At 39.4% G+C, this 22,224-nt stretch overlaps 1 protein-coding gene across 3 annotated transcripts in view; it reads left to right on the top strand.

Annotated features, from left to right (window-relative positions):
- Nucleotides 1-19,413, top strand: part of STN1 (STN1 subunit of CST complex) — a 52,848-nt gene extending 33,435 nt beyond the window's left edge. For 2 of the 3 annotated variants that reach the window (XM_051981347.1, XM_051981348.1), the window contains exons 8-10: nucleotides 3,715-3,837; nucleotides 7,038-7,110; nucleotides 18,937-19,413. In XM_051981347.1, coding sequence (XP_051837307.1) covers nucleotides 3,715-3,837; nucleotides 7,038-7,110; nucleotides 18,937-19,094 — 354 coding nt within the window. In that variant the 3' untranslated portion in view covers nucleotides 19,095-19,413. The remainder of the gene's footprint in view (nucleotides 1-3,714; nucleotides 3,838-7,037; nucleotides 7,111-18,936) is intronic. The other variant, XM_051981349.1, reaches the window with a different exon arrangement.
- Nucleotides 19,414-22,224: the final 2,811 nt, after the last annotated feature.

The following is a 22,224-nucleotide window of genomic DNA, read 5'->3' as shown; positions in this document are numbered from 1 at the left end:
TTTGAAAACAGTTTTTCAATCATTCATGAATCTTCCCCTCATATTACTCCAGTTAGGGAGATCGGTGTGATTAAATTCTGCTTAGTGAGTCCCTGAAAAATAAAGCCACTGATCGGTGGTGAAATCTGATGTAACCCTAGATCTTCTGTTCTTTTTTCTTGTGGCACAAATGGGAGCTTTCCACAAAGGCTTAATGACAGCCTGGAGTTTAGAAGCAAAAGCAGGAGAGCCTCATTCTTAATGGCCTCATTGTGGACAATATAGCTTACAGAGCTTACAGAATATAGCAACAGAATGGTTGTTTCTCATTTTCATCAAAAAAAATTTTTTTTTAAGTTTAACACTGAGCACAGATATAATCAACTGAATCTGATTAATAACTATCCACATTTTAATTGATTACAAAAATTCTTTGCCAGGTGGGTGGATATTAAGTTTATTTGACAATGAGAATGTGTAAATGTTTGGGGATCCTGGACTGGATTATGGATACGAGGAAAGGGCTGCCCACCCTCTTATTACGGCTGCTTTTTCTTGTAGCATTGTTTCCTGAATTCCATACCTCATCTGTTGGCCTTTATCTTCTTGTAAGACTGAAATACAGCTGTTGTACTCATGAGAAGGCTGCTCTGGCTTTGGATCCTGGGCTGTTTATAATCAGAATAGACAAATATGCTTTTAGGTCATCTGAGGCTAGGTTGGAGATGAAGTTTCACACAGTTAATGTTTCCAAAAAGTTTTTCTGGTAGGGCTCACTTGTATGCACGATTCGAACTTTTTAAAAAATATCTTTCTATTGTGTGTCTAAAAGTAGGCACCGTGCTTGTGTATTGTCTGTTATAGTAATAATAACAACAATTGACATTCACATGGCACAAAACCTTTATTATATAGCATCACATTTAATTATTATCCTATTTTGCAGATGAGAAAACCAAGCCTGAGAAAGGTTCATTTGACACCCAGGGTTACTTAGTTAATAAATGTCACAGGCAGGATTTGAACCTAGGATTTCCTGACTCCAGTACTATACCAGCAACTCCATTGCCTGGTATATATTCATTTAGTTTACTAGGTGATACCCAGCAATGATCTTTAAAAGTGTCATTATATTACCAATTCTGAGCAGAAAATTTCAACCTCAGTAAAAGTATCTTAATTGTTTGACCACACTTTTATCAAGTGTTTGTGAATTAAGATTGCACAGAATTTTGATGATCACTACAAAAGGCCCGATTCTTTAGATCCATTATGATCATTATGGGTAAGAGGGTGAAGATGAAGAAAGCTGTTGCTGCAAACCCCCACTGAGGGTGGGATATTGAGGGGGCACTCCTTCCCCAAGCCTCTTGCCTGTCCTAAAAATGGACGCCACTCTAGCAGTTGCTTGGCAAATTTTTAATTTCCTAATAGTCTGAAGACCGAGTGTGCCAGTGAACCAATTCGTTCTCGTAGTTAAATGCTGTCAGCCTGAACGTAAGGGTCTCCTTTGGGACGCCTCTCCTATGTATCAGTTACAGAAATTCCTGTCTGGGTGGGGCCCCTTTTGCTGTGAGGCCCTCTCTGTGGCACCGGGCACGGGATGACCTTTCAGAAATCTTCCTTCCTGCCCCTCTTCCAGGCCCCTCCTTTTGCAGCTCTCTGTCTCTGCTGCTTAGGAGGCCTGCACAGACAAAATTCTCTTTAATTCTCTTCTTTTACAGCTGGGGCTTTGGCATGAAATGGAACTTGACTCATGATGGCACTTCTTTAGTAGTTTGTCCTTTTTTTTGCTTTTTTGCTTCATTTCTTTCATATTGAAAATTGGTTGGTGTCTGAAGAGAGAATTCCTTGGCCAGCAGCTTTTCCTGTTGTTGAAACAAACTGGATGTCATTATCTGAATGACAAGAAGGAAATAGCCCTTTTAATTGGAATATGGGAGGGGCCCAGAGCTCTCTCTTAGCTGAGCAGCATGAGGAAACACCCAGGCTATTTTAGGAATACAAAATGGTGTCTTTGGCTGCTTCTGGAGATAAAGCCTTTTCTTAGAGAATGGAGGTTTTTACAAAATCTGAACCTGTGATTTCTTTGATGTGGGGAACTCCCAAGGAAGAAACCACCTCCGGGGCTGCATATTAGCCCTTCCTGGCACCAGGAGGCTAAATGACTTATCCCAGGTGAATCAGAAACCTGACTTGAACCCAGGTCTTCCTGATTTTAGACTAAGCCATTCTACTATCTTTTGAGGAAGAAGAAATATCATACTTGACATTTATATAATGATTTAAGATTTAGAAAGCACTTTACAGACACCATCTTCCTCGAGCCTCACTACAACCTGGGAGGTAGGTACCACAGGACAGACCTAAGAGTCAGCTCTGAAAAGTGAAGCATTTGTCCCTGGTCACAGGACTGTTCTGCTGCCTGCGGTGGAATTCTAACCCGATCTCTGCTGCTCAGGGTCTGTTTTCCTTTCTGTTCTGCCACACTGCCACTCACCTGAACCAGAGAGGTGTTGAGATTCAGGATATCAAAGAAGTAGGGAATACAGAACACTTCTTTCTAACTCTCCTGTTTTTCTTCTATAGTCTTCATTGACTTCCTCTGTAGTTCAGACCTGTCCCTGACCACTTTCTTTACCCTAACACCCCAAGTAGCTTTTAATAGGCTCCTTAAGGCTCTGAGCCCTGCCATTCCTAAGTAGAAAGTAATCCTAGCGTTGCCGCATTGACAGGCTTATTGCAGAGTATGTCCGTATCTTCGAGATCCTTGGGAGAAAGATTTTATATAACTGCCCCTTGTGAGGAATGGCTACAACTCGTGTCTCTAAGCTACCAGAGGCCTGTGCAGGAATCAAAGAATTTCAGATACAGTTCTTTAAGTTTCACAAAGTACTTTCCTCACTACAACCCTATAAGATAGTAGTACATGCGTGTTATCTTTATTTTACAGATGTGAAAACAGATTTGGGGGAAGTGAGGAAAGAAGAGGTCAAAGAACACTAGATTGGTAATCAAGGGACCCAGTTTGATTCTATACATTATTACCTTGAGCAAAACACTTTAATAACCTCTGGGCTCAGTTTCTTCATCTTCAAAATGAGGGAATTGTAGTAAATGGATTCTGGAGTCCCTTTCAGCTCAGAATTTGTGATTCTGGGACCTTGATAAACTAGAAAGAACTCTGGAGTCAGAGGATCTGGGTCAACATCTGGCTTTGTCACTTTGGTCTTTGGGCTTATTGCAGGGTATGTCCATATATTTGGCCTCAGTTTGCCCTGAAAAATGAGATGGACTCAAACCAGATGACTTCTAAGATCCCTTCCAGCTCTCCAGCTGTGATTCTTTGAGAACAAGGAAATGGAACTTGTAAATATTAGAGCTGAGACTAATATAAAGCCTTGTCATTCTCAAAAGAAATTAAGAGGCACTGGGATTGCCTTGGGACTTTTTGCCCAATGGTTTCAAAACAAAAACCCTCAGGCTCAGTTTCAGAGTAGTTACTGGTCCTACACCTCTGGAAGAATGTCTTCCTCAAATTCACTCCTGTTCACCTGCCCAGTTCAAGTTCTCTCTTAGACCTCCCATTTTTTGACTCAGTCTAGAACAATCCTGTCAGGCTAATTCAGAAACCAGTTGGTTTGGGAAAGTTGCTTCTAGGCACAACGTAGTGAAGGTATTTTTTTCCCCCCAAAGTTTCATTTCTTTTTTTTTCTGATTATTTTCTTTCCACAGGTGAATTTAGAAAGTCGTCCAACTTCCAAAGCAATTCACAACATATTTAAGGAAGCTATACAACTACTACGGAAAAAGGGAATGGTCTTCCAAAAAGCGGGTGACTTTACTGACCTATACTATGTAAGAGAGCTGCAACCCTATCCTTGTTCTAATACTTCAGGACCCAACCCTACCGGCCATTGGCTGGATCTCAGCTTGTAGATTGGGCCATAATTCTCATGGAGGGAACCATTGGAGATTTTTTTTTAGTAGGGAAGTGATATGGTCAGACCTGTGCTTTAGGAGGATTATTTTAGCAACTGCTTGGAAGATGGATTGATAAAGAGACTAGAAGAAGAGAAAGAAATAGATTCAAGAGATATAGTGGATGTGACAAAAATTGGCCACTGATTAATAAATGCTTATAGATTGATTGTAGATATGGCAAATAAGGAAGAAGAGAGACTCATGGGTTTAAATTAGAATTGTGAACTGAAGAACTGGAAGGACTTAAAAAAAAAAACAAAAGGAAAGTTTGGAGAAATGGACAGGTTGGGATATGGGGGAAGATAATAATGAGAAACCTATGGGACATTTATGTGGAATGTCTAGCATTTAGTTGAGAATGCAGAATTTGACTTTAAGAAAGAGATTAAAACTATTTTACATAGATTTGGGAATCAACTATAAAGAGATCATTGAAGCCAGGGAAATTAATAAGCTTGCTAAGAAAAGAGGGTCCAGGACATTGCTTTGGGGAACACCCAGAATTAGCAGATGTGATATTAATGTTGAAAGGAGCCTGAGAGAGCAGTCAGACATGTAGGAAAAGAACCAGAAGAGAGCATCATAAGGAATACTAAGAGAAATAGTAGTTTCTAGGGGGAAGAGAGATAGTTGACCATGTGTAAAACTACAGACTTTAAAAATTGGATTTAGTTGTTGGATTTAGCAATTAAGGGAACACCGATACTATTGGAGAAAGCAGTATTTGTTGAGTGGGGAGTGGAAGCTAGATTACAAAAGAGAGAAGTGGGAGGTGAGATTGTGCTGGCAGTGAATGTGGGTAGTTGTTTTGTTTTGTTTTGTTTTCCCCAAAAGTTTGGCAGTGAAAGAGAAGAGAAGGGGTTTTATCTCCAATTTCAAGGGTCAATTAAAATTTTCTTTAAGGATGTGAATTGCCTGGGCATATTTGTAGGCAGCAGAGAAACACCCAGTACATAAGAAATTGAAGATGAAAGACACAAGGAATGATTAAAGGAACAGTCTCCTAGAAGAGACAGAAAATGGGATCAAAGGTATATGTAGAGCTTTGGGTTTTGCCAAGTGTAAAACCCTTTTGGAACAAAGCAGAGAATAGGAGATGAAGTGAAGCAGTTTTATGTTATAGAATCAAGGAAAAGTGGTAGCTCATGATACATGAACTAGATTTTCTCAGTAAAGTAGTAGACAAGGACCTCTACTGGGGAATAATTTCCAAGGATCATTCTTTTTTTACAGAAAATTTGCCAGGTGCTAATTTCTTTCAGTAATTTCCTGAATTTAGAGAACTTTAAAAAAAAAAAAAGAGAGAGGGAGAGAGAAAAATTCATTTATAGTATCTTTATTCAGCATTGCGTACATAGAATCACAGATTTAGAGCAGTCTCCAAAATCTGGTAATCTGTCCACTATACCTCATCTGTTATGTAACAGAACATACGAAAACCTCCCAGATGAGAGGATCTTTTCCTGGTTTGGGGGTAAACACTGGTAGTTGGTTCAGACTTCTCCCTTATGGTGATTAAGAAACCTGCCCTTTTTTTAAAAGCATATAATCAGCAGTTGCTCCTTGTGAAGTCTTCAGTAGACAGTGGCTCCTGTGGTCATACTTATTTTGTTGTTATCCTTTGAACTCTGTATCCCTCCCAGTCTGTAGGGAGCAGCTACTCCTGAGAGAGTCAAGTGGGTAATTGGGGATGGAGTCAGGGTGTGGCTGGTCGGTGCCACTTCTTCCTGTGAATCACTAGGATCTGCATTGATGGGATACATGACACCATGGCCATGGCCGACTCTTCCTGCCGGGACCGCTCCCGATGCATGAGACTCCACCCTTTGTAGTTTGTGATTTTCTTTCTTCTAGGTGGTGCAGTGGGTAGAGCACCAGCCCTGAAGTCAGGAGGACCTGAGTCTGGCCTCAGACACTTAACACTGCCTAGCTGTGTGACCCTAGGCAAGTCACCTAACTCTACCTGTCCTCAGCAAAAAAGAAAGAAAGAAAGAAAATCCCCTTCTGTAATTTGATGTAAAAGACTACTGAAGTTCCTTCTAATTCTAAAATTCTATGGCAGGCCTGATTTGTGTGCTTACTTGGTTGTTTTTCCTATGGTGACTCTTTTGTCTCCCATATTTTGTTAGCTATCTTTATTCTTCCTACCAAAAGCAAAATATCATATAATCTGACAGAAATAGCCTTAGCCTGGGAGTCAATAAGCAAAAGTCAGGTAGTTCCTGCCCTTGAGGAGCTGACAGTTTAATGGGAAGACAACTACCAGCAATTATATACAAATGATATATATATACACACAATAAATTGAAGATAATCACAAAGGGAAGGCACTAATAGTAATAGGGATTGGGAAGAAGGTGGGATTTTAGCTAGAGCTTAAAAGAAGCCAAAAGTCACAGATGAGGAGAAAGAGGATTCCAGACATCAGAGACAATTAATGGAGCATCTTTTTCAAGAGACAAGTTGGTCAGTGTCACTGGATTGCATAGTATGTGGTCAGGGGAGTAAGGTATAAGAAAGTTAGGAAAGGTTAGAGGGGATCAGGTTGGGAAGGACTTTGAACACCAGAGAATTATGCACTTTTTTTCCCCTAGAAGTTAGGAGTTTATTGAATAAGGGTAAGGGGAGGAAAAATTTCTACTTTAAGAACATTAATTTGATAGTTGAGTGAAAGATGAATTGAAATTCCTTCTCTCAAGCTGTTAGGCAAGTCAGTTCTAATCCCAGCTCTATCACTAATCATATGACCTTGACTGATTTCCTCTTTAAATTATGTCTACATTCAAACAGATAATATGAAGCCAATTCAGAAGAAAGTTGTCATATAGATACAGAATTATTTTTGTTTCCTTTAATAGCTCAAATGAATCATCTCATAACATAGTGAGCCCTATTGTCCAAGTTAAGTCATAAGGATAGAAATGATTTGGTAATATTGAGCATTCAAAGCATGTTATCAGCAATGGATGGATAATGGAATTCCTTTGGAATCTATTCAAAATATTGATTTAGAGGTTTAGATATCACAGCTTACATATTAAAAAGCTTTTTCTTTCTCTTTATTTCCTTTTTAGGTGACAAGTCAAGATAAGGAACTGCACAAAAAAATCCTCGGTATCATTCAAAATGATTGCCAGAAACCAAGGCGTAAGTTGTACAAATAGATCCTTTGATGATTTAAGAAGAGAACATTTGCTACCAATGTATATATAAAAATATAGATGACAATGTGGTGTAGCAAGGAAGCAGAAGCTTTAGTTCCTGCTCCATTCCTACCAGGCTATATGATGATGAGAAATTCCCTTGAGTTCTCTGAACCTTAACTTTTTAATTTCTAAGTTATTAGAAAGGCTAGATGAAGTCTATGACCTTACTAGACTTATATTTTTACTGGCAAATGATTGGGGAGGCTCAGGAAGAGAAATTAGAGTGAGTGACCTCCAAGGGTCCTTCAAGCTCTTAGATTTGTGATCCTTTAAAACCAGTTTTCAGATTCTGACCTTTATTTCCTGTCAATTAAATTTCCTGTAAAACCTTGAGCAGATTATTTAACCTCTCAGGGCTTCAGTTTCCTCATCAGAATATAAAATGAGGGGAAGGAAGGAGGGGTAGAGATTAGATTTAGATGTCCGCAAAGATCTCTTTTAGTTCATAATCTGTGATCCTGCGAACGCCAAAGATTTCCTAGTTCTATCATAACTTCTTGATTCTTTTGCCTTTGGAACCAAGGCTATTTTCCTATATATAAATTTTGAAGTTAGTGAAATTATACTGTGCACTGGCATTCATTGACGTACTAAATATGACTTTTAGCAAGGAACAAGCATCTTAGAAACTGAATCCTTAAGAGGTCATCTAAGTCTAATCTCCTGGCCCCTTTTGCATTCATAAGAAAACTGGGGTTGAAAGTGGCCAAGCACTTTACTCTAGGTTGCACGGGTAATATATGGCAACTTGGTCCTCTTATCTCTAAATCCAGTACTCCTTCTGCTATACCACATTGCTTACCATCAAAGATTGGAAAAGTTGGTTTGGAAAGTCATTTACCTTAAAAGGGTTAGGTCAGCCTCTAGTGGTTAAAATATCAAACTGTAGAGTAGGCAACACCCATATTCTCACAATTACGGAAGTTTCAGTTTCGTTTTTTTCCAAAATACATGCAATAATAATTTTAACCATTCACCCTTACAGAACCTTGTGCTCCAGATTTTTCTCCCTCCCTTCCTCCCATTCCCCTTCATTAGACAGCAAATAGTCTAATATATGTTAAACATGTTAGTCACTTATTCTAAAATCCTTATCTAGAATTCGCCACATTAAATGGTGGTTTCCCAAACAATTTAAATGTGTCCTTGTGTGTAGCTGACCTTGGCTGCTCTACACAAGTGGGTACATAAGACCTAGCAGGTTTTACAAACAGGAAAGCTTTTGACACACTCTTATCCAAGGACCAACCTAGGGAAGAACAGAGGCTGGTTGGCCACTAGGTGATGGCATATTTTTTAGGCCGTGGCAACCCATGAAATAGACAAAAAAAAATAGTAATTCTCAGTGTACATTTCAGTTTTGGGGGTACAGTTTATCGGGTGGGGGTGGGGTCAGTATTTCCCATATAATCTCTTTTTCCCTTAAATCAGAACTGTGGAGAGGAACTCAGGAGACATTCATACCTTTATTTTAGAAAGGAATAATTCTTCCCTTATCACCAAATACCTACTATGTGCAAATTCTACTGAAAATGTTGGTGGGGAAGAAATGACTTGTCTCAAAAGAGTGGCTTGGTATGAGGTTCCCCAGTGACCAAAGCTCATGTCCCTCATGACTTTCTGTCATCTGAAAGTTTCAGCTCCAGAAGCTTACATCCACCCATGTCTGACTCAGGGGAGAGGAGCATGGAGGTTTAAACTGGTCTTTACAGTGCCCAACCCTGTTTAGCTTTGAAGAACTGGTGAGCTCACAGTGCAGGCAGGCAGGATTGTTGTACTTTAAAAGGAGCACAGAGGGACCTGTTAGTGCAGGGCATCCTCTTGTCTTGTTTTTATTCCCTGGCTCACATCTTATTCTCCTATGATTTCAGAGCCATAGGCACCAAGCTTGTTTAAGATAAAGAAAACGTTGCCTTTCTTTGGGCTCACCTTTGGAATTTTGAATGGGATGATTTAATCGTGATGCCAGAGCATGAGTGCGACACATATTTCATTGGAGAAAAAGAGGTATCAGGGTCTACATTCTTCAGGAACTGATGCATGCCCATTAGCCACTTAGCTGGATCTGCATGAAGACCTGAATTGATTGAAGTTAGCTAAGAGCCTAGATAGAGAAGCAAATGGAAAAAAATGTGTATCTCATTTCTTACAAAAAACAAATGGCCTTTTGTCACCTGAAGGGATAGCAGTCCTTGGCCATCTCTCACTCAGCAGGGCAGCTCCTGCAGGTTTGTGTCTGCTGAACAGGCTCTGCCAATCACATGATAAATATGAGTCTCGTTATTAAGCCATAGTTGAATTGACTGAAACTAATAAATTTTTCAGAAGCTGAATCCAGTAGGGTGATGAGCTGATTCCAGCTATTAAACAGTAACCAGCTATTCTCCACTCCCAACAAATTAAAAAAAGCCCAAACCTTCTTAGAGACTATATTAGAAGCTGATGCTGCCTCCTTAGATGCTCAAGAAATAGTTATTCCATTGTGTTTTATTTTCTCTGGTTAACAGAGAAGGATTTGAAACAATGGTCTTCAATGAGTCTCTTGGCAACAGCTTGCTTAGAACACTAGAGTCATACGAGTTATTTTTATATCATTACTAGAAATGTGAGGCACTTCTGAGTAATGAATGTAGAAGGTCAGCTTCCATGTCCAGAAAACTTGGGTTAAAGTTCTGTCGCTGACCTGGTGGCTGTATTGTATGACTCTGGGCCAATCATTTAATCTCCCAGTGCTCTAGACAACTCTCGAAGACTATAAATTGAAAAACAGATTGAGACCTAAATTGTAGAGAGAGAATTTCTTCACTAGGCATTCCAGACTGACTTCAGGATATAATCTAGCATTAGGATAACTGGTTATAATCAGTTTGGGAACTCTAATGTTGCTAGCCAGTTCTTCAAAATATTTGTACCGGACTACAGTTTCATAAGTAACATATTAAGAGTGCCCATCTCTCCAAAGAAGGAAGAAACTATATACAAACAAGGTGTAGAGGCTGAATTGGAGGTTGTCTCAGAAGGGAGGCACTAGCATTAAAAGGACCAGAAAAGGCTGCTTCAGTGAGTGGCAGAGATGGGAGTGGAACTGAGAAGTGGGGAGGCAGAGATGGTGGAAAAGGAAGAGCATTCCAGGTGCGGGAGTTGGTCTGTGACAGTGGAAAGAGTTGGGAGAATCATGTTTGAGGCACCTGGTCTCACTGGATTGTAGCATCTGTTGAAGGGAAGAAGAGTATAATAAGGTAGAGATTTGTTCACTTTAAACTCTTCTCTCCAGTTTCTTCAATAGAACTTAAAACAATTTTGAGTTTTCTCACCAGTTTACTCATCATCTCCCTAGTAAACTCCCTAATAACTTCTCCCTTTCTTGAACTCTTAGAGTACTAATGACATTTTTATTTGTTGAATCAATAGCATTTATTAAGTGCTTATTGTGCACCAGGCCCAGTGATTAGCTGGATACAAAGAAAAGGCACAGAAACAGTCCCTGTCCTCAAGGAGGGCACATGCATGAATTGGTACAATAAAGATATGTGCTTAGGAGATGGGAGATAACTTTATACAGCTAGGGAAGGACCAGACAAGGCTCCTTTAGTAGATATTTGAACAAAGTCTTGAAGGAAGTCAGACACACTTTGAATTATACTTTTCTATGTACATTTCTTATCTCTCTTATTTAACTGCTCTTTAAAGATCAGGATCATACCTTGTTAATCAATAATAGCTTGCATTGTGGCTTGTGCTTAGTGAGTACTAAATGCTTGAATGAATTGATTAACAATGTTTTATATTGAACTTTTAAAGAATCCCTGCTAGAGTTGTTCTAAGATTCTCTTTTCTGTTTTCAGAGGTGATAGTTCATAATATTTGGTAAATAAATTTCTTATAGTAAGAAAAACCAACTTTATATAATATTTTAAAATTTGCAAACTTACATATGTTTTATTTGAGCCTCATCTATATGAGATTGTTAATACAGATATTATTCTTTTTTAACAGATAAGTAAACTAAGGTGAATAAGGTTAATTTGAACAAGGTCACGTAGCTAATAAATATGTAAGCTTGATTCATCAAGTGCTGAAATAGAAAAATGATGATTAAATAGATCTTACCACTAATCTTTTTAAATTTTAATTTAGTTTTTTTCAGTTAACAAAAATCTATTTTTTCTTCCTTCCCACCCTAACACACCCCAATCAAAAAAGGGGGAGGGGACCCTTCTAACAATAAACAAACATGCAAATTTCTGCAATGGCTATGTTTCCAAAAATGTTGTCCTATACTTCACTTTGAGCCTAACACCTTTCTGAAAAGAAGAGGGTAACATGCTTCATAAGCAACTCTCAAGAATGACAGATGTTCTTTGTATTGCTCAGAGTTCTCAAAACTTGCAGAGTTGTTTTTCTTTATGATGTATAAATTTATTATTGTATATATTGTTCTCCTGGTTCATCTTACTTCAGTTTGCATGAGTTCATTAAAGTCCCCCTAGCTTTCTCTGAAAGCTTTTGTCATTTGTTATGGCATAATAATATTCTATTTTATATATATATGTGTGTGTGGGTGTGGGTGTGGGTGTGTATAAATTCCATAATTTATTCAGCTATTATATCCCCAATCGGTAATCTTGAAACAAATCAAGTTAACATTCATGAAATATCTGCTATGTGTGAGGCATTCTTCCTGATGTGAGAATCAAAAATGAAAAATGACCTGTTCTTAAAAACTTAGAGTCTGTTCTGGGAATATCCCTCCTACACAATAAAAACAATACAAAGCAAAGCATAAAGTATGAAAAACTAGAGAGAGAGATCCAGACAAAAGTGCTTTAGGGAAAATTGAGAAGGGCATAAACAACTGCAGCTGGAAAGATCTGTGAAGGTTTCATGATGGAGGAGATACTGAGTTGAACTTTGAAGAGGAGAAAAGGATTTCAGCAGAGGAAGATAATAAGGAGTAAGTTGGAAAGAAGCAGGGGAAAAAGAATGTATCATGGTAGGAAATAGCAGAATGATATCAGACAATGGGTAGTATTCCACTATAATGAGAACCTTAAATACATCAGAGAGAATAATGTGAAATGTGAAAGATAGGTTGGAGGTAGATTGTAGAGGACCCTAAATGTCACCAGAAGAAATTTGCATTTTATCTTATAGACAGCAGAGAATCCTGGAAGTTTTTGAACTGGGAGGAGACATGGTCAGACCTGTGCATTGGAACATTGTGAACAGGAGCAAATCATTGAAAATAACCTCCTAGATCATTGGAGCCAGTGCACTATATCGCAGGATGTATATGAACTTGGTTTTGATTCATTAAACAGAATCAGCTTTTTTAGATCTTCTATTGGTAGGATGTATAGATAAATCCAGATAAGCTACTCTATGAGAAAGTACCTGGAAAAGTATAAACTACTAGAATTACTATTATTTTCTATGCTTTAAAACCTAAAACCTAAATGTGCCATGGAAAATACACCAAAAATCATGCCTTCTTAGCCAGGTGTCCTCCCCTAGAAGCCATGCAAAGGCAAACCTCCAGGGAGGTTCAGTGTGACCATTAGGTTCCCACACAGGGAACAGAGATTGGCTGTTGATCAGTCCCTTGGAAGTAGGAAGGGCACACCTTTCCCTTTCACTAAAATGTCTTGCCACTGGCTTTCCAAAGACTAATTGAGAAGTGTCTAAAGATTTTAATGGTATGACGTGATCAACTTTTAAAGGAAATAATTTGACAGTACCTGCCATATGTCCCTCAGGGTAACTACAAGGAAAGTGCTTTTGCAAACCTCAGAGCATTTGTATAACTATAATCTGCTATTGATGATGATGATAAGAATGATTTCAGAACGATTCTGGGTCCCATAGCTCAAATGTAGCTGCAGAATGCAATGGCTGGATCATCTGAAGAAATATTTTGGCAACCATAGGGACCCATTATAGAGGATCATCTGGGTAATGTGTCCTGCTTTCTAGAGCCCCCACACCAGGGTGATTAAAATGTACTGTCCTAGTGGAGAAGTGATGAGGAGGGACTCCTGAGGATGGTGGAAAAATGAGTCCGTTTATTCCAAGGACTTTCACCCTTATATACCCTCATACCCTTATATAACCAAAGCAACACTGGGCATGAGTGAGGGAGCACATGAACCACTGCTATTGCGCGCAGTTTGCCACCTGGTATCTCTCTGCCTCAATCCCAGCACAGGTTGTCACCGCCCCCTGACTTCTCAGGAAGGCCGAGAGCCCTCGGGGGAGGTGGGGAGCCCGACCAGACCTTGTCAGCAGGTTCCCTCTGGCCTGAAGGGTCTTAAACCTCACCCAGAGTTCCCCCACTGCCTGTGGCCCTCTACGGGGTAAGGAGGCACTTTATGAGGCACCAGGAAGGTTCTGTTCTCTCTTCATATCCTGTAATCCTTGTTCGGTTTCATATTTCTGAACCCATTTTGCAGATCCACTTATATAATTCCGATTGAATATCAAGAGCTAGACTTCCCCTCATTCAGAGTCCCCTCTCAAGTTATTTTATTGAAACTATTAACTTGACTCTCGGATACTCATTAGAGGGAATGTGAGTTCCTTATTTTTCTCAGAAGTTCTCTTCTCCAGGTCCTCATCGCGATTCTCGCAAGCACCGCGCTGAGGCAGATATTACCATTTCATCCCTGCTGTCAGTGTCTATGTTGGGGGGAGAGATGGAAGCTTTGGACGGAAAGATGGTCACTTCCGTTTGCGCCAGTGGTACTTTGCTCATTCGTGGCTCTCTGATTGAAGCAGTCGCTGCTTAGTCTTTTCTACGCCGGGATCCCTTTTTAAGGAGTTGGGGAATCTGCCAGTAGAATTTGGCATTTTTCAGTGCCCTGTAGCACGGGGAGGAGGACACGGGAATTCCACAGTCAGCACAATAACAGCCCTCAACAATGTGGCTCTGACCTACCAACAATTCAGACCGCTCTCTCTCACCACCTGTGTGGGGCGGGGGCCAGACCCCCTTCCCCAAATTAACCGGCCAGACATCTTCAGATACAAAGAGAAAGCATTTATTTAGTCCCTGCAGGGAGAAGTCCAGCACACCCACCTTGTGCTCGGGGACAGCAGGAAGTAGAACCCCTGGTTAGGAAAAGACCCGAGCCTTCTCATCGGATAGTGTCTGCTTCCTGTGGGTCATGTGACTTCCTGCATCCCAGGATGCTAAGCCTGATCCTCTGGCTCTGGGAGCAAGGACCGAGTGACTTAGGCCTAGTCTCAAACTGAGAGAACTTCATCCAATGAGCCCCATTCGCTGCCCTACTCAGTGAGCTCGCTGCAGCTCCAAAAGGCCTGGTCTGGAGCCTTGCCCTGGGGCTCCCTCCCGCAGCCTGCCGGGCCTCGGAGAGCCTTACCCAAGCCCTCCTGGACCACCTGGCCTGGGGGAGGCCTTTTGTCTGCACGCCACGCCTTCCAACCAGACACGAAACCCTGCCTGTATCGCTCTGCCTACAACGCCCAGCAAAGGCCGGGTACAAGGCAGGCCCTCGATAAGGATTTGTTGGGACGAATGGATGATCCAGTCTCAACAGAAGCAGCCCAGATAGTTTCCATTGTTAGTGGGACCTCCAAAAAAAAGTGGGAATGGTGAACACAGTAACCACTAGATGGAAGCATTTAGCAAGTATCGCTTCGTGTCGGCCCGAGCAAAGCCATACAGAGTAACCGCGGGAATGAGGCCTGATGTGGTGATCTAACCTTCCATTTCCCAGAGGGCCTGGTGGGAGCCATAAATGGCCCGCTGACCACCTCTGCCATGGCGCAGGGGAGCTGACAGGAGCCAGTGGGCAGCCCAGAATGCAGGACCTGAGCTAATGCTGTGATTTCTCAGGAACCCTTCCAGGTTGATGGTGCTGTTATCCTCATTTTAGAAATAAAAGAACAAGCTGAGACAAGTAAAAGGATTTGCTCAGGGCCACACGGCTAATATCTCTTAGGTGGGATTCCAACCAGGTTCAACATCAGGCACTTTAGCCACAGTGCCCCCGGCTGCCTCACATAAGACAAAATTGTAGTAGCGATAAGTGTAATGTAAAAGGGGGGCAGGTGCGGCTGGACGTTGAGGGCATGGAAAAAAAGCTCGGATCATCTGGCCAAATTGAGAGGACAAACGTCCAGAAGGAGAGAAGTGACTGTAACTCTTGATTCCCATAACTCCTGACTCTCTGTCTTGGTTACATTGGGAACATTATCATACAAAGAACATTGGGTTTGGAGTCAGAGGACGCATTTAAATCCTAACTTGACTTGCTATGCATGTCCTATTTGACAAGAAATTTCACTTCTCTAATGCCTGTTCCTCACATGAAAAACTAAGAAATGGCACGAGCTTTAACGTCTTTCCCACTTTCAAATGCTTAAGACCAGCTAATAAAGTGGGGACCTCAGACAGTTGAAGCCCTCTCACTTTCCAGTTAATTTCCCAATAGTTTACTTAGAGAAGTGAAGGGTTTGACCATAATGTTCTCCAGGACCATGATTGGTTATTGCAGTTAATCTGACACAGTTGGCTTTTAGTTATGTAAAGACAACATACTTTCAAGAAAATAGGAGATATATTAGTAATTATTGTTATTCAGTCATGTCTGACTCTTTTTTTTTTTTTAATTTTTATTTAATAATTACTTTATATTGACACTCGTTTCTGTTCCGATTTTTTTTCCCCTCCCTCCCTCCACCCCCTCCCCTAGATGGCAAGCAGTCCTTTATATGTTGGATATGTTGCAGTATATCCTAGATACAATATATGTTTGCAGAACCGAACAGTTCTCTTGTTGCTTAGGGAGAATTGGATTCAGAAGGTATAAATAACCCGGGAAGAAAAACAAAAATGCAGATAGTTTACATTCGTTTCCCAGTGTTCTTTCTTTGGGTGTAGCTGCTTTTGTCCGTCATTTATCAATTGAAACTCAGGTCTCTTTGTCAAAGAAATCCACTTCCATCAAAATATGTCCTCATACAATATCGTTGTCGAAGTGTATAATGATCTCCTGGTTCTGCTCATTTCACTTAGCATCAGTTCATGTAAGTCTCGCCAGTCCTCTCTGTATTCATCCTGCTGGTCCTTTCTTACAGAACAATAATATTCCATAACATTCATATACCACAATTTACCCAGCCATTCTCCAATTGATGGGCATCCATTCATTTTCCAGTTTCTAGCCACTACAAACAGGGCTGCTACAAACATTTTGGCACATACAGGTCCCTTCCCTTCTTTAGTATTTCTTTGGGATATAAGCCCAATAGAAACACTGCTGGATCAAAGGGTATGCACAATTTGATAATTTTTTGGGCATAATTCCAGATTGCTCTCCAGAATGGTTGGATTCGTTCACAACTCCACCAACAATGCATTAGTGTCCCGGTTTTCCCGCATCCCCTCCAACATTCATCATTATTTTTTCCTGTCATCTTAGCCAATCTGACAGGTGTGTAGTGGTATCTCAGAGTTGTCTTAATTTGCATTTCTCTGATCAATAATGATTTGGAACACTTTCATATGAGTGGTAATAGTTTCAATCTCATCCTCTGAAAATTGTCTGTTCATATCCTTTGCATGTCTGACTCTTTATGATCCCGCTTGAGATTTTCTTGGCAAAGAAAGATACTGGAGCCGTCTGCCATTTCCTTCTCCGGCTCATTTTACAGATGAGGAAACTGAGGCAAACAGGGTAAAGTGACTTTGCCCAGCTAGTCAGAGTCTGAGGCTGGATCTGAACTTACAGGCATGAATCTTCCTGACTGGTGCTCTATCCCACTTAGCTTCACTTATGGGACATTGGAATGGGTGTCAAGACTTAGGTTCCAGTCTTGGCTTTGTTTCACCACATGGCAAGAGTTCAGACAGGTCCCTCTTTTTAAACCTCCCTTTCCCCATCTATAAAGTCAAGGAACTAGGTCATATTTAAGGTCCCTTCCAGCTCGAAAAATCCTAGGATTCTACTAGAAAGATTGCAGGAAGAAAGAACATCATTAAGTTTTAGTCTGAGTACTGGAAGATTTAATTGTTGAATCATTTCTATGTTTGATAATTTTCCAGTAAGTTCCTAGGAACAGGTTCTTTGGGTGAAAAGTTCAGGTAATGATGAGGATGGCTTAATTCTTCTCATCTTTTTCAATGGAGCTCAGTAACAATGGTCCTAGAACAAGTCATTATCCTGCTACTACTTTTCTCTGATAATTCATGTTCTAAAGATTCTTGCACAAGTGGATAAAATAATGGTCTTTTTAATGGAATAAAAATACTAGAATGTACATATATACTTAGCCTTACTAGAAGCATCCTGGTTACATTTCCCTTAAATAGGTGATACACATTTTATCTTATTCCCATTTGATTTTTTTTTTTTTGGCAGGTTGAAACATTTTTAAAACTTTATTTTTCTGGGGGCAGGGTTGTTTGTGTGTCTATTTTCTTTCCCCACATAGCTACACATGAAATAATTCTCTATTTCTCTCTCTCTCTCTCTCTCTTTATATATATATTTATATATATATATATATATTATATATATATTTCTTTCTTTCTCTCCTTTCTCTGGGGGAGAGTATGAGGAAGTAGTAAGGGAGTTCCATGTTTATTTTAATCTCCTCTGCCAAGTCTTTATGATTTGTAAACATCATTTAATGTCTCAAGTCATCCCAGAGATGATGAATATTTGGTCTAGTGACATCTATTTAAAAAGTCATTCTTAAGTATTATGAATCATTATGTCCAGGAATTGTGGACAGCAATTTGGTCTGGTTCTAACACATTTTATTGGATGATTTTTTTGAAGATTTTTTGACATATGCTTATGGTATGGGGGTTTTGCTGTTATCTGATACATGAAGAATAGTCAGTTAATAATCAAGTAATAAATGCTTATTACATGCCAGGCATAACACAGAGCACTGAATCATGAACATTAACTAGATGATACCCGCTACCAGGTCATATCTTACTAGGTATATGGCAGATGCTCGATTTGTACAGTCTGCAGAGATGTGCTACCCACTTATCATTATTAATGATATTTATGTAGTACTTTAATGCTTACAAAGCACATTATCAGATTCAATCCTCGCAATAACTCTGTGAAATAAGCAGTACAGGCATCAGCCCCATTTTACAGATGAAATGAAGCTGTGATCACAGAACTAGTACTTATCAAAGGTGGGATTTGAACCCAAATCTTGCTGACTACATCACTCCATTAGACCACACTGCCACAAGCACAGTTTACTTCAATTCAGTATGAGACGGAAGTCTTTTTTTTTTTAAATAGCATTTTATTTTTCCAAATACACACAAAGATAGTTTCATCTTTGCAAAACCTTGTGTTCCAAATTTTTCTCCCTTTCTCCCTCCCTCCTCCCCAAGAAAGTAATCCAATATAGATTGAATATGTGCAATTCTTCTAAACCTTATTTCCATATTCATCATGCTGCACAAGAAATTTGATTTGATCAAAAGGGGAAAAAAGAGAAGGGAAAAAAGCAAACAACAACAAAGGTGAAAATACTATGCTTTGATCCACATTCATTCTCCATGATTCTCTTTGTAAAAGTGGATGGCCCTTTCTATCCCAAGTCTATTGGAATTGCTTGAATCTCCTCATTGTTGAAAAGAGCCACGGCCATCAGAGTTAATCATCTTGGTTCTGCTTGCCTCACTCAGCATCAGTTGGGAAGAGCTTTTCTTAGGTAAGGATTCACAGACATGTCGCAGCTTAACAGACTGTCTCTTTCCTTCCAACAGATTCTGAGAAGGGTTGCCATTTCCTTCACATCTTGTCCTGCGCTCGCCTGCATCACGACCCCAACATGAGTGAGGCGATGCTGCAGAAGGTTTTGGATCTCCTGGAAGACAAGAGTGAAATAGTCAGCACAATGGAAAGATACTACACAGTGTTCTGAGAGGAAGGAATTAATTCTGAGGCAAGATAGCCTCTTAGACCAGAAGACAGGGCAAGAGTTGTACCCATCAAGAAATCTGCTTTTGAAACAAGTCATCTCAGGGACATAGGAGATGGAATTCTTTTATCACATTTTAAAATATTTAAATGGCTCCAACTTTGGTAGAACGTCACTTTGCACTGGAATATGAAAGCAATTACTGTTGAAAATACAGTTTGATCTGTGTCATTTAGTGACTTCTAGTTTGTAGTGGGGAGAAGGGAGATAGCTTGGAATTTAAAATGTAACATAAAAATTAAAAATATATTTTTTTAAAGAATACTGTTTGATCTTGGTTGTTGTGAATACACAAACTCTTCAACAATCTATCCTGACCTTATAAATGTCTATATGATTCACTGTGTTTCAATCATCACCAACCAGAGTATTAAAATAAAATTGGTGAATTGCTAAGTGGCCACCCTGAACTAATGTCCCTTTGCTTTCTTTAAGGACATTCCCAGCTAATGTCTTACTATATAGTATAATCAGTTCATTCAGGAAACTGTGCAGCTATTGGCTTTAGCATATACACAAAATATTCCAAGTTTGCAAGAATGGGCTGTTTCTCACACAAGACGCTTCCTTTCCAACATCTTACATTTTTATTGGCTGTCCCCATTTTGCTTCTGCTTCCTGAAAAAAAAAAAGTCTTTTGCAAGAATATCCTAGTTTTATTTCTCTGGTTCTTCTCTTTGCTGATTATCACTTTATTCTGTGTATATTATTTGTACATAGTTCTTTATACATTGGTTGTTACCTCTCCCGCCCCCTCCCCATTAAACTGTAAGCTTCTTGAGAGAAGGAATCATCTCTTACTTTTGTTTGTATCCCCAGCATTTAGCTTAAATATCTGGCTTGTCTGATGACTGACTGACTCTTAGCTATAAAAAAATTGCTTGTCTAACCTACTGTCCTAGACTAGTCCTCCAGCTACTGACTCAAGATCTCCAGTCTCCAAGGATCTCCTACCCTTTTCTTCCTGAGACAGCCCATTCTAGCTTTGGATATCTCTAATTATTTAGCTTTGTGTTTTTTTTCTGTTACTAAGCTTAAATTCGCTTCTGTGATTTCTACTAATTGCTCATACTTCTGCCTTGTGGGTCCAAGTAGAAAAAAAGCTACTCCTCCTCAAAGAGTGCTTCACATACTTGCTGACTCTTATCATATACCCCTGAGTTGAGTTTTCTCCAGGCTATAAACAGCCTTTTTCTCTTAGTCCTCCTAGTGGCAGGGATTCATAGTCCTTCACAATTTTGCTTACCTTCAACTGGGCCACTCTGTACCTGATCACTCAGAAGGAAAAGACATGGATGGATGACACTTGAAATATGTGCTCGAGAATCTGTTCTGGAAGAAAAGTGAACTTTAGGTAAGAGTCATTGCAACACAGTGTCTTGGCTACTCAATTATCAATTATCAAAGCCAAAGTTAATATATTTTAAGACTTGTCAGTTTTCAAGACATCAAAGTTCTCAATCTGTTCTCAGGTGAAGTCATGCATTGTCATGGTGGGGAATAAAAAAACTCTAAAGTATGTACCAACTTGTCCTAACAAGGAGTCAAGAGATCCATGTATCAGTCTGGGGGAAAAATAGGAGAAAGAATTGGTGTTATTTTCAATTACTTCAAAAAAGGCACCATTGCATTTGTCTCATGTCTTGTAGCCTTTCAGTTTTGATCTAATAAACTCATGTGTCTCTGCTAGAAATTACATTTGTCTAGAATTATGCATCTTCTCCAAATTAAAGCTGAATGATTTTCATTTTCAGAATTAGAGCAGAAGAGGGAAACAAACAAACAAACCAAAAAAAAAAAAAAAACAACAGCCTTTTAGATGCACTTAAATGTGTAAATGGTGAAAGTTAGTATCAGAGCTTTCTACTATCAACATTATCTTGTCTCTGCCCAATGCATAATTAAACAGTTATCCAAACAGAGCCATTGCTAGCAATTTTTGCACCTGGGGCATTTGGCATAAAACAAGTTGGAAAATGGAATATAGTTTTCAAGACACCAGAAACTATAACATGCTCAAAACAGGTAGAATCTTGCATTACTCAGAATAAATGTGAAAAGGGAGGAAAATCTGAATGATGCAGCAACTTGCCTTAAATGATGAGGGATAATAGCATTAATCTGAGACCGAAAAATGACTGCTGGTAGTGAGGAAGTATACCTCAGGCCATTTAACAGTGTTGGTGGAGTAGAAAGACTTAGCAGTATCCCAATCTTAACTATTTTTGAGCTTGGGTTTTTACATACTGAAGAACTGCAGGTAGCCAGCATCTCAAATTTCTATGCCCAGTGACAGAGCTTCTGTCATCTTATTCTTGTTATAGTTCTAATTCAAATTGTAGAAGTAATTCTGAAGTTAGAAAGGGACTTGTAGAATTGGTTCTTAAGTGTTTGGAATAGTTTCCAAATAAAATGGTCAAAAGGGGAATTATATGTTCTTAAGTATTTCCTCTCAATTCTGACATTTTTTGGGAGGGAACTATGTTAACAAAAAGGTTATGTCATAAAAGGATTGAGAAACAAATGTCCATTTGCCCTTAATAGGAAAGCCCTGAGATGAGGCACTATAGGGAAAATTCCCTTATGACCACTGGCTTTCAGCTTTTTAATAGTAAGTACCAGAAGGTTTATACAGTGCTTTACATGTTTGAAACTTTCAACAATCAAATGAGGTAGATGCTATTGTTCGTCCCTTTTTTTTAATAGATTAGGAAACCAAAATTGACAAAGGTTAAGTGACTTCTTCAGAGTCCCAGCTAATAAATAAAGCAGGATTTAAATCACTTTAAAATTCAGCACTTGAGCTACAATAGCACTTTCTTGTTTAAAATCCAAGACTCCAATGTGTTTTCTATTCCTGTAACATTTAGAAAGCATTGAAATTGTTAAATTCTTTATAAAAGTATCACAGTAAGCAAGGAGAAACATTCAACAAGCATCATGTCATGCCTTAGCAATCTATAAGCACATGTTTCAGGTTGCATGAAATAGATTATATAGGTAAGACCAAAAGAAAGTACATGCCATTTGTTCAATAGTTTGCTTGAAGCTCTTGGATTATATCCATAGGGTA

Source organism: Antechinus flavipes, chromosome 2 (assembly GCF_016432865.1).
Source record: "Antechinus flavipes isolate AdamAnt ecotype Samford, QLD, Australia chromosome 2, AdamAnt_v2, whole genome shotgun sequence".
NCBI classification, from domain to species: domain Eukaryota; kingdom Metazoa; phylum Chordata; class Mammalia; order Dasyuromorphia; family Dasyuridae; genus Antechinus; species Antechinus flavipes.
This window is presented reverse-complemented; position numbering and strand designations above follow the sequence as displayed.